General features: G+C 45.3%; 1 protein-coding gene across 3 annotated transcripts in view; it reads left to right on the forward strand.

The window, feature by feature from the left end:
- Window positions 1-12,781, forward strand: part of AP2B1 (adaptor related protein complex 2 subunit beta 1) — an 82,032-nt gene that overhangs the window by 41,059 nt on the left and 28,192 nt on the right. For all 3 annotated transcript variants that reach the window (XM_049801948.1, XM_049801950.1, XM_049801949.1), the window contains exon 14: window positions 2,353-2,545. In XM_049801948.1, coding sequence (XP_049657905.1) covers window positions 2,353-2,545 — 193 coding nt within the window. The remainder of the gene's footprint in view (window positions 1-2,352; window positions 2,546-12,781) is intronic.

Genomic DNA, 12,781 nt, shown 5'->3' on the forward strand with positions numbered 1-12,781 from the left:
CAGTGAGATAGAGGTGGAAGCATGGAAATGTGGAGATGTCTGCAATGAATGTGGCTTAAGAGAGTCAAGATAGCATTGCCTTGAGTAGATGGGCAGAAGTAGCTAGACGAGTGGTGCTTTCCTGGGTATAAACCTATGAGGAGTTAGTTACGGTTGGGAGAATGCATGCACTACATTGCATTTTGATTCATTTCTTTTTCATTCAAAGCAGTGTAGGACAGGTTCCTTTCAGTTCTCAGCTGATGGGAAGACCCATTGAACAGCTCACAGATGGTGAGATGTTCCTGCCTCTTCAATGAGCCCAAGTGTCATAGAGTTGCAGATGAATCCTAAAGGTGGGGGAGAAATCTCCTGATTGCTTGGCAGTGTTTCCTCATGTGGTGGCTTCCACCAACCCTGCTCAGCTATAATGCAGCTGGGAAGTTTGGGGGGATGTTTACAAGGCTCCTGGGAGAGGAGCAGTCTGGTTAGCCCTGGGCAGGAGTCCCCATTCCCACACAGGCAGCTGCAGGAAATTTTTGATTCTTGTTCAGGCTGTGCATCCCTTGTGACATCCAACATCTGGGAACCACTGGAGGCTGAACTCACAGGAGCGCCAAATCTCCAACTCGCATGGGCAAACCTGGCTGCTAGTCACTGCCCAAGACTATAAGGGAGAAAGCTTATGTCAAGTCTTTTTGCCATTTATAACCCACATAATCTTTATTCATTTTTTCTCTTTCAAAGAAAATGCAAAGTTGTTTATACAAATCTCTTTAAAGACGCCCATTCTGTACAGGAAATGGAAGGCCTGGTGTTTTGTTTTTTAATACAAACTGACTTAGCTTTGTCCTTTCCTAATTTCTTGTTGGGCTTTGGGGCAACTGCAGTTACACAAGACCTTGAAGGATTGCTTTATCTCCCATCAGAAGAAGGATGAGTAAGTGTTGAAGAGGTGTAGTGTTAAAGGGATTATATACTGGGAACGAACCAAGTGTGCACTACCGGCTTGTAGTGTGCCTCTGCTCATACATGCTGTTCTTCCCCGTTCTCAGGTTGGGGGTGGGAGTGCATCACGGTAAGCACTTGCTCTTCAAAAATCTTTTAGTTAGCTGTTCAGCATACTCAGAAATCTCCCTGCTGAAGGCAGAAGCAGAAAGGACAACTAATATTAGTACTATTAGGGGTCTAAAGCTTTTAATGCAAAAAAGCTTTCAACTCTTTCTGTTGCTGCCTAGTAACTAATTCATTCTGCAGTCCTTATGCTACATCTTTTCCTCTTGGCACTGAAGTTGGGAGCAGCTTATACTCTGTTGCTAAAGCTTTCCCCTCAGTAACTGAATAAGGATAAGGAAGAGAATTGCGGCTACTCAAAATCAGGAGCTGCAATCCTTACAAAAGAGCCCCAGTGTTAAACACCTTGTCAGGACGCTAATTCCCATGCCATTTGTGTGCAATTACCTGTTGGCTGCATCTGCAGTAATATGAGCTAGAAATAATTTTGTCAGTTACTGCTGGCAAGAGGATACAAAATAGATTTTAAGTTATCTAAAATATTAGCATCTCTGGATTTAAAGAATAAATACATTGTAATGAGATCTGCTGGAGCTACAGTCAGTCTTACTTTTTTTTTCTCTCCTTCTAAAATTCAGTGGCAAGTGAATATAAAAGGTAGCCAGACTGCATATGCTGAGAAATTTTGGAGCTGTATAATGAGCATTTCTAGACTAGTAATTAACATGCCTGCTAACTTGGAGAAAAGGAAATTACTGATAGAAGGGAGGAATCAATTTTAGATTGAGGTCTTAATTAGAAAAGAGTTGCTGGTCACTAGAAGGTGGTTAATCCAGATCTGTGAGGAGTGGTTGAGCTTGTGCTCATTAGAGTCAGGGCTCAAGGATTTTATCAGTGTTAGGCCTCTGAGGAAAGCTGGATTTTTTTTTTTTTTTTTTTCCCCCCTACGTTTACATGTGGTTCTCCAGGGCCATTGGGCTGAAAATCATCTCTATGGGTTTCTGAGCTGGGAAATAGTTATTTTCAGTGCTGTAGTCCATGTAGTACTCATGGCTCACTGTTTTTGAGGGGTCTGTGATTCTCCAGGTGGGCAGATTTCACACTTTGAAGATTCCCTTTTCTGAACTGAAAACCATGCACAGTGCAAGGAAGGTCTTTGTGCTCAAAGCATGTGTTGAAGAACCACTTGCCATAACACACTGTCTTGTACGTGGCAGTGGTCAGATAAGCTGCTAGGATAAGCTTTTAACTGGCTTCTGCTCATGAGCCACCTCTTGCTGTGTTTCCCCATGCTGGGAATCTGGAGACCAAAGGCGACTAATGTTTCTCTCTTCTGCTTCTTATTCCTCCCACCCATAGCACTGATGCAGGCGATAGCCCTGTGGGCACAACAGCCACTACAAACCTGGAGCAGCCACAGGTCATTCCATCGCAGGGTGACCTTCTGGGTGACCTTCTCAACCTGGATCTGGGACCCCCAGTGAATGTTCCCCAAGTCTCCTCCATGCAGATGGGTGCTGTGGACCTCCTGGGAGGAGGGCTGGACAGCTTGGTAAGCAGCATCCTCTTTAGCTTCATCTGATGTGAAATAATTGGAGCTGTGCTTATCTCTGCAAAGCCTTGATCATTTGTGCTTGTAATGCTTGGATCACTGAGCTCCCAGTGCTGAGTCCTAAAACTCCAAGAGGATTTAAGCAGTGCTATTGTACCAACTTTCAGCAGGTTTTTCCTGCTATAAAATGAATGTTGCTGCATGCTGTAGAATCCCTATGGTCAGCGGATATATTTGTTACATGCTTTTTCTGTCTGTAGAAGAAAACCAAAAAGTTGGTTTAAGGATGTAAAGTGTCCCACTGCTTTGTAATTGATTCAGGCTCCCTTTCAAGAAGGCGTTTGTTTCACCCGCTTCCCAACCCTACTGAAATTCAGTGCAAAACTCTTCAGGGCTGCAGGCCATAGCCCCGTGTCATCCCATTTGTATATTCTCCAGATTATGTCATGGTTTAATATCGGTGACATTTTAATTGCAGTTAGGTCAAGAGGGAAGCAGTCTGTGTAGTCCTCCCCATGCTGCAGCTGCTCATGAGGAGGTATTCTAGTACTAACAGGGTCAAGCTCCAGAGTATGAGTAATTACACGTTGCTTCTGCTCTGGGGTGTGAGCTGGGCATGAGCTGCAATGAGAGAATCACTTAGCAAAGAGACCGCAGCAGTGGAGAGGAGCTCGCTGCTGTGGTCTTACGCTGGTGGCAGCCAGGCATTGAGAAGTGGTGAACGTAATCGTCAGCCTGGGAGTTCTTCCCATGGGGTGGAGCACAGCACACAGATCCCTAACACCCCGGTGACTTGCCTACAGGGGTAAGAAGCAGTCTAGGTATATTTGCACCACATAACCTGAGTAAGACTACCCCAGAGAACATAGTTGGGTGGTTTTCAGACCTATGGTGGATTTGTCTTGCTTTGGTTTGAGGTTTGGCTTGTAGTGAGCTGGATTGGGTTATCTGTGTGCCTGGTTTAGGTGCGGTTTCAGTTCTGAGTCAAGTTCTGAATAATAGAGGTAGGAGGCAGCTGGATGAACCCCAATCCTTACTTGTCACAATCTTATTAAAGCAGACATTAAACACGTTTCTAGTTCCAGTGCTTTGTGAGCTAATGAACTGGAAACAACCTAACCCTTAATGGCATTGGTGTTCACAGAGGTCAGATGTGCTTTAGCCTCTGTGCCATCTAAACAGCAGTTTGCTTGTTTAGCAAGGAGACGGCTTTTATGCTGGGGAGATAGGGAAATGGTTTAAGCTGGAGCTGCTGGGAAAGCAGACGGTGAGCCCAGAGCAGTGACTTTTGCAGCCTTTGCTCTGCATTGCATGACATGCCACTAAGAAACTGGGATTTTTAATTATGTTAAGGCATTGCAGAAAATGATGCTATCTGTGGTGGCTCAAAATGGCTAGGAGTTAAATTTCTCTGACTATACTGTCTTCCAGGCCACTTATAGTAACCCTTTGTTTCTCATTAGTGTCAGAGACAGATAAATGGACACAGCAGGAGGACTAAAGCTTGGTTTTGGGAAAAAGAGTTGTCTCGCAGTTGGCATTAATGGGCTTAATTTAGTGACCCTCTTTGGCAGTAGAGCTGTTAGTTGATACGGTACTAGGCTTTTACTTAATATTTTTCTCAAGCCTTAAGTAAATCTATGGGGCTGTGGAGTGTGATCTAATAAAGTGATCATGTCTGGACGGGGAGTAGCTGTGCCTCGGGCTGTGTGGGCCAGCAGTGTCTCAGCTGAGTTACTAGATGGGGTGAGCACTAAAAAAAAAACCTAGTGATTTTTTTTTTTGTCCCCCTGGAATGCTTTCTGTTGAAGTGCTGTTGCGTCAAATGTCCTGTCTTCTGATCCCTTGCATGTATAAGTGTATCTTTTCCTGATAAAACTCTATTTCTCAGGCTTTTCCTTCCCTAATAAACCTAACTGGTGTGTGAATGAATGTGATCTGTGTCTTTTGCTTATTGTTGTAGGCATGTATTTAACAAGTATCAAGCTGAGTTAACCCTAACCTGTTATTAGCTAAATTGCTAGGCAGTGTGTCTTGGCTGCATGGCTAGCCAAGGGGATTGGTATTTGGATCCTAGGCTAATATTAAGCCACACTTGTGCGGTGCCAAAAACACAACCTCAAACTGCAGGTACGTACATGCCGGATTTGTGTATGTGGTGAGGGGGTGAGATGCATCAAGGTGCCCCATTGAAGAAGGGCTGAGCTCTTCACCCTTCGCCAGGGATCAAAAATGGTTGGGAGCCAAGGATGGTGGTCACTTGGGCTGTTCATGTAGTCAATTAGTGGGCCTGGAGACTGGAATCAAATCCTCTTCCTCTGTCCTTAAGTGTTCTACCCGTCAGTAGGTGTTCTGGCTGTCAGTGTAGCAATCCCTTTCTCTTTCTTCTCCAGATACCTTGTACACAATTTGCTTTATGTTATATCGTTGCCTGATTTGTTCTGCTTTGAAGTTTCCCTCTCCATTACTCCTAATGTCTTTTTTTTTTTAATGCATTTCTTCCCCTGCTTTGCTGGGAAGACTGAGGCTCCCTTACTCTTGCATGAAGCATGGAGTGGTGTGAGCAGTCCCTCTCTCCTCCTCAAACCAGACAGAGTTTACTTCGCTTTGGGCTCTTGTGCTACCAGAAAGTAACCCTGTTTGGTTGTGATTGCTGAGGCAGCTGTCATCTTCTGTGTGTGCTGCTTTGGTATCTCTTTTCCCATCCCTCCTGTTGTCTAAAGAGTCTTAAGTAAGAGTACTGGAACCAAATGGGGCTGGGGTCTGATCTAAGGAAGGATTGAGTATGTGTTTTCCCAACAGGAATTTGTCTAGTATAGATTTTTTTTAAGGGTCCCACTGATGGAGTTTGTACCACCTCTACTGTTGATCCCTGTTTTCTGCTCATCACTAGCAGATCCCTTTTGGATCTCAGGTGACCTGAGAGAAGACAGGGGAACATGAGATACTCGAATGCAGAGTATTCTTTGCATTGTGCCTCTGGCATTATCTGTCAGCCTGAGCGGGGATGTAAGTTGTTCTACTGCCAGAGCAGAGCAAACCCAAACTCTACTTCCATTTTCCAAGCAACTGTTTGGTATGTAAAAAACCCAACAAGCCCTAAATAAGCCTCTCTGTTACAGTGGAAGAAAATGGTTTGGGATGTGCTTGAGTTAATGCATGAAATCATGGTCTGTTGCTGTGATGGTGAGATTGCGTCAGTGCTGTGAGTGTCTCAAAGGCAGCTGAAGGTCTGGAAGAGGCTGCTGGCAGGATCTCTGCCAGTTTGTCACATTCAGTTAGTGTCATGTTTTGATCCCCGCAGATACTTGTTGCAGCTCTTATGTATTTGATAATACCTCCTTGTCTTTGGAGGGGGAGTCTGTCTTTGGAGGGGGAGTCTGTCTTTGGAGGGGGAGTCTGTCTTTGGAGGGGGAGTCTGTCTTTGGAGGGGGAGTCTGTCTTTGGAGGGGGAGTCTGTCTTTGGAGGGATGCTTTTGCAATGAAAGTCCCAACAGGACTAACGCAGAAAAATCAACAGCAGCATTGACTTCCACGGCAAATGTCATTCTGCATTTCCATTTTTTACACTGTGGGGTTTTGTTTTCTTCCAGGCATTTAAATAGAGACTGCATGGTGTAAAACTGGAAAAGCACCAAATTAATATTGTTCATTTGAATTTTCCTCAGCGTTGCTAGATATTTATCCCCATGACCAGTGAGACTCCAGCTGCTTGATAGGTTAATTTCTTTAGTGAGTAACTCTTATCTCCACAGCGAGTCCTGTAACTGGTATTAGATGTAACATGCATATTGTGCATGCACAGATGCTGAGCATGTGTTAAGAATTTAAAAAAAAAAAAAAAAAGGAGAAAAAGGGCCTTAGTACAAGAACAAGATATGCTTTGCTTATAACCGAGCAGACTCACTATATGGCTTAGGGAGAGCTGTTCTCTAGTGAACAGAGCCAGCACTGAGTCTGTTCTGGGTTGTGCCCCTGTCTGCCACCCTGGGCAGATCTTGTTCTTCTGTTTTGCTTTCTTTTCTGTAAAATGGTGACCAAGCCCACTGTTACAAAGCTGTTTGAGATCTCCAGCTCCACAGTGTAAAGTAGTGATACCAGTCACTAATGTAGGAGAAGCAAACTTGCTTGGACAGCAGATTGCCGGATGCAGAGTTGTGCATGCTGAGAGCTGGAGTTTGATGCTTTATCCCCTTAAAGCCGGCTCTTAAGTGGCTAAACGTCATGCAGATTATAGGCAGCCCTCCAACTCCTGGTTTACTGTTGATGCAGCGCTCTGTAGGATATCTATCCGTGCTGTAATGAGCCAGGGTCATTTTGCCTTTAAACCTTTTTGTGTGTTCATTTGTTCTGAAAATCCATCGGGCATGAGAGCTCCGTGCTGCCCGGCACATTGTGCAGCTCACTGTGAGTCCGTGCGTTTAACAGGAGCACGGCACTGTGGCCAGGAGCCAAGGAGGCTGGCTTTCAACCTGGGGGCAGAGCAGTAAATTTGTAGGAATGGACAGGCTTGGATTGTCTGTTATGTAAGGATTTTATTTAATACTCTAGCCACTCATCTACAAGAATATTATTGATTCAAGGCTGGCAGCTAGTCAGACTGATTTATGTCCTCAATTGTAAAGCTTTTTGATAAACACTGGATATCCACAGTTTTCTGTAATACCTGACTGGTTTGGGCTGTTCCAGCTGGAGCTGTGCCTCTCTATGTAATCAGGTTGGATACAGGGGAGTCTGATCCCCAGGGTCTCTTCTGCATGGTTCAGTGCTGTATCCCACCACTGTGTTTGCCTTGAAGTGTGATGGAGGGCTGGGACCTGAGTGCTAGCTCATCCTCTCCCATGGGGTATCCTGGACTCTGGGCCACCTGCAGGCTTAGCAGCCTGGGAAGAAATGCCTGCTCCCGTGGTCCTGAGTGCCTGCCTCATCCAAAAGGCTGATGAGCAGGGGCTGCTGGTGTCGCTCCCTCCCTGTCTGACTGCTTTCAAGTGGAGAGTTCAAAGTCTGGCCTGAGCGGACAATGCCCTGGCTTGTTGCTTGTTGAGGTTGATTAGGGACTTACCGATGTTTTTTAAAAAAAACCAAACAACTTCTAATAAGTTATTTCATATACTCAGAGTAGGAAGCCTCACGTAGTTGTGGAAGCCCAAAAGCGACCCCCAGTCTGCCCTGGGTGCCAGATTCCTCTTCTGGCTCTGCAAGTGACTTGCTATGTATAATCTTGGGAAAGTTACTTCATTTACCTTTTCCTGGAACTACAGCGTGAGAGTGTCTATGCTAGGTCAGCCCCAACATCTATTTATGCAGTGGATGTGATGCTTCCCCGGGGTGCTCTTCCAGCCTCTGACAAGGAGCTAAGCATCTCCTTTGATCTGGGCTGTTCTGGTTTGATCTACAAATGATATCTGCTAGGATTTCTGATAAAGGGCATGTGTCCATTGTTGGAGCAGTGCTGATACGGGAAAAGAGCTCTTCTGGTGGGTTGCTCATTCATGTCTGATTTAAGGCTGCTGTTGCTGTAACAATAATGGGACCACCAGAGCTTTGTAAAGCTGCTTTTTTTTTTTTTTTACACTTTAGGAAATGAAAATGGTTAGTACTTAGTGTCGTTTGCTGATGGAAATCATTTGGCAAGGTAAAGTTAGTAGGAAGTGCTGCTGAAACTGGTGGCCGTGGTATTGGCAGCATGACCTGTCCTCTACCACCTTTGATACAGCTCATCTTGGTTTGGACAGTAGCCCTTTTCCTCTGCAAGCCTGGCTTGGCAGTATGAAAACAGACACATAATATAGGCAGCAAACAAGGTACTGAAAATGGCTCTGTGTGAGCCACAGTGGAGTCTGCAATGACATATCTACAGCCCATCAGGATGTCAGAAGATGCAGATCATGCATGATCTGTCCTGCAGTTAAGATGTCTCTAACAGGATTAGCCCAGATCAAGTGGCCTGCTAGCAACTGTGCTCTCAGCATTTCAGTCAGCCCCATCACCGGATTCTTCTTAGGTAAATGCCTTGTGTTCCTTGCTGCTGGGTAACTGAGTGCACGCTCTCATCTAGCTCCTTGAGCTGTGATGCTTAACTCTTGGTTTGGGGTGCGAGGGAGGGACGAGGCATCAATAGTCCCCTGTTAACCCATGAATTATGGCTTCATGAAATGCATAGCTGCTCTGAAAGCCCTGGCTATGCTACGGACACAAGGCAAAGCGGTTGCGGAGCAGTGGTGGTTGCAGCTTCTGTCCCTGGCTCCACCCTCCCTGTTATTTTTTGGAGCTCTAAATGCCTCACGTCATGTTGCAGAAGTGATTGTAACCCCTCCAGATCACATGAACACTTCAGCAGAGTCACTTCATTACAAGCTGCTGTTAAGATGCAAATAAACCCTCCTAATGCAGTAACTCCAGCACTGCTACACTTCATAAGTCAGCATAACTGCTTACATGGAGCTGAAATTACAGGGCAACTGCTCTTCAACTGCAAAGCAGCTGCAATGCCATCCAAGCCAACTAATACAAAGTAAAGATGCCGATGCAGTTTAGGAGTAGGTGCTAGTACTGGTTTTGTTGATAAAGGGTTGAGCCCAGCCTCTTCTTTAAACCCCTGTGGCTGCTTGAGTGCTGTTGTGGCAGGATGGGTTTGAAGGGAATAAAGAGAATTCCTGTTGAAGAACTTCATGTGTTTGGTGGCCAAGGCTCCCTGTTCATCTCCTGAAGCTGGCAGCTCTTCATCCTGGACAGAGGCTTTGGGCTCTTCAGCAAGAGGCAAGCCGGCCAACTTTGGGCTCAGGATGAGGGCTTTGCAGTGCTACAAATTCCCCTTGGCCATCAAGTGGCAGCCTTCGTCCACCCCACCTTCACAGCAAGCATTTCAGCCTGAGTAGGGCTGACAGCTGTATTAACGTGGTCCTCTCCTCTGCGGCGCTGTTGCCTGCTCTCGTGTAAGGCAGGTTCACGATGTCCTTCCAACAGGAGTGGCTGCCTGCCCATGAGATGAATGGAAATGGTTAACTAGAGCTGCCAGCCCTTGGGAATTGGTTCAGCAGCACTTCGTGCTTGACTAATAGCTGCTTCTTTCCTTCTGCACTCTGCCTGTCACTCCAGATGGGAGAGGACGCTCCGTGGGTAATTGGTTCCTGTTCCCTCTGTCTTCCTCCTTCCCTCTTACTCACACACTTCGCTGTTACGTCTCTTTCATCATTTTGAGTTTGGAATAAAGTTAGGTCTTGGGCATCTTGCAGGAGGATTGGGTAAACCAGACCTGTAGCTGCTGAACGAGGAAAGCATTGGTGCTAAGGGAGAGTGACAGGCAAGAAAAATGGAGAAAGGGACTTTGTGCTGCTGCAATGGGTAGTGCACCCCAGATCTGATGTGGAACTGATTAGTTCTATATTAACTTCCCCCCTTTAACTTCTGTTGAAGTAGATACGTTGTCACTTCCCTTTTCACTATACAAGTAGAGCCAGCTCTGCCTGTAGGGACCTGGTGAAGCTGCCAGCTCCTTTGAGCTCGCTCTGCGGCTTTGTAGCGCACATCTGCAGTGCTTGGTCCCAAGCATAGGAGCCAAGAGAGTGGCAGGCTACTGTGTGCAGACCTCTCCTACGAGTAAAGCGTGGCTTCAGGAGGAGCAGGTCAGAGCTTCCTGGCATTGGAAAGAATCTTTTCTACCACAAAGCAGAGATGTTGGGTGCAGTTTAGAAATGTAAGGAGGCTCATGGTAAATTGTCTTGAGCCAGTGAGGGGTTTTTTTCTCTGCCTTGTAGGGAGTGAGAGCTGGAGTCTCTACTCAAGACAAGCAATAAATCCAATTTCTAGTTTTTCCTCAAGGCCTGACAGCTAGGGAAAATGGGAGACTTGCGGATAGCTTGAGGAACCCCAATATGTCATTCCTTCCCTCCTTCACGCCGAGTACATGCAGATACCAGTGTATGGGTTTCTTCGAGGTTGGATTCCTAGCCTGCAGCTTCTTATGATGAGTGTAGTAGGAAATGGTAGAATAGTTAACATCTGGCTTGATTATGCAGAATTATTCAGTCATTTCCATAATACCCTTTGTAAAATGTTTGCTGCTTGATAAACCAGTCTTTCTCCTGCTTCAGACAACAGTACCAGAAATCCTCCCTGCATGCAATATTATCTGGAAATGAACTGGATTCTTCACCCTTTTTTCTTTTCCTCTGGACTTCACTGCCTGTCAGTATAAAGTGTGAAGTTCATCTGTGTGCAAGACTATGAATAGGGATGAGGTGTAATAGTTGCATTTATTACTCCTCAGTGAGCCAGTAACAAGATGTAAATGATCTGATGTATTAATCTAAAACACAGCTTGGCTTAAAGAGCAGTCTGTAGAACAAAACTCTGCTCTGCCAGCCTGTTTCAGTCGGGGAGACCTGACAGTGTAATAAGCCCTGGTTTATAAGCTCAGTATTAATTGGATTTGCATCCTCTGGCTGGCTTCCTTTGGTCTGTGACTGATTCTTTTGACTTGGGAATCACTCACTTTTATCTCCTAAGTAAGCTAAGAAAAACTGGACTTGCGCAATGCACTGCCGTGGGCAGCCAGAGGATGGGTTGCTGAGGTGGCCTCATGCTGAGGGATGAAGAGGTGGCCATTGCAGAAGATGAGGGATGTCCTATAAATTTCTGCCATGACTTCAAGTAGGGATAAACCAAGTCTCACACAGGAAAAAAGCTCTGAAGGCTTTTTAACTAAAGGCAAATTGTGTGTGATTTGTACTTCTCTTAACATCTACTGATGGTAGCTGATATTGCATCAGGTGGCTCCTGTGGGGACTAGGGGAAGGAGAGATGCTGGGGATAGAAGGGGGATCCAGAATAGCACAGGGATTTGTCAAATTTTACAAGTTTTTTGGAGGATAGTTATCATCTAGTAAGTCACTGTCTGCGACTTTGCTGCTGTTCTCAAGGTGTTTAAATATCCTTTTTGTCTGTGCTTTGAGGGAGAGAAGTATGAAACTTTATGGTATCTCTTGACCAGCGTAAAATATATTTGCCATGAGATCTCCCAGGTAACAGGCTAGCAGGGACCAGAACAAAGTTAAATTCCCAAGTCTTTTGTGCAGAGGTAAAAGGTTGGAGCCTTTTTGGCTCTAAGCACAGACACTCCCGGAAGCTTTTGCTTTAGCTATATGGTGCATTTTTTCAATATCTTAACACATCACCGTATATTTGAACAACATACCTAGAGCTGAACCATTCTGTTAAATGCTTTTTTTTTTTTTTTTTTTTTTAGCAAACAAACTCCCCAGACCCTAACCAAATAGAAGAGCAAAGCCATCTATGAGACGAGCTGTGTTGTTCTGGTCTGCCAGTCCAGCCTTTCCTCCTACCTCACCCTTGCACTTGCTTCATCCTCCATGCACATTGTCAGGTCATGATCCTTGTCTGAATGTGACCAAAAAAACCCCTGCACTAGGCAAAAAACTACCATGGTCTTCTGAACAAATGCCTAGGACACAGATAAGCCTGGAGATGTCTTTGTAGCAAATAACTGCTGCAGATCTGTGCTTGTTTCCTCATGGCTATCAGTCATCTGTCAAGTGCTTTATAAATATTCACAGAAGTGATGTTGTACTCACAAACAGCACTTGTAGCCAGCTTTGGAGTCTGTCCTGATCGCTGAATTCTCTCAAGCTTGTAGAATGGTGTGGATGTTTAAAAAATGGGTTTTATCACTGAGAAAGAGGTCTGGATGCTTTGTAAAGGGAGTTCACGGTAGGACAGCTTCTAGGTGGGCTGCAGGATGGTTTGTTAGAAGGTACCAGAGAGGATTTAGTGTTTATGGAGGGTTGTGCAGGCGGTACACTGTGGCTATTTCAGTTACTTCAAACTGTAGCTGTGTAGCTTGGCAGAGATCGTTACTGAAATATCCTAGTGCACCGTAGGTCTCTTTACCATTTGAGTAGCCCATTAACACATAAAGCTGGGTTTTTTTCCTTTCTAAGGGAGGGGGCATCTTCAAAGAGAAGGCAAAGCCCACCTACCTGAGCTGTTGTAATAGCCAGCACGTATCCTGTTCTCTTTCTTCCTTGTTGTTGAAAAGAGCCACATGTCAGAGGAAAGTAGCCAAGATGCATTGTGTTTTCCCGTAGTTTGTAGCTGTTCCCTAGAAAACTAAAGCTTTCAGGAAGTGAGCTTCCTGTCAGTTTTATTTTTATTCCATTTCACAGTTACCCCACTGGGTTTTGTGGAGCTGCTCAGGACTGCTGGCAACCAGCGTGG

The sequence above is a fragment of the Accipiter gentilis genome, chromosome 6 (assembly GCF_929443795.1).
Source record: "Accipiter gentilis chromosome 6, bAccGen1.1, whole genome shotgun sequence".
NCBI classification, from domain to species: domain Eukaryota; kingdom Metazoa; phylum Chordata; class Aves; order Accipitriformes; family Accipitridae; genus Astur; species Astur gentilis.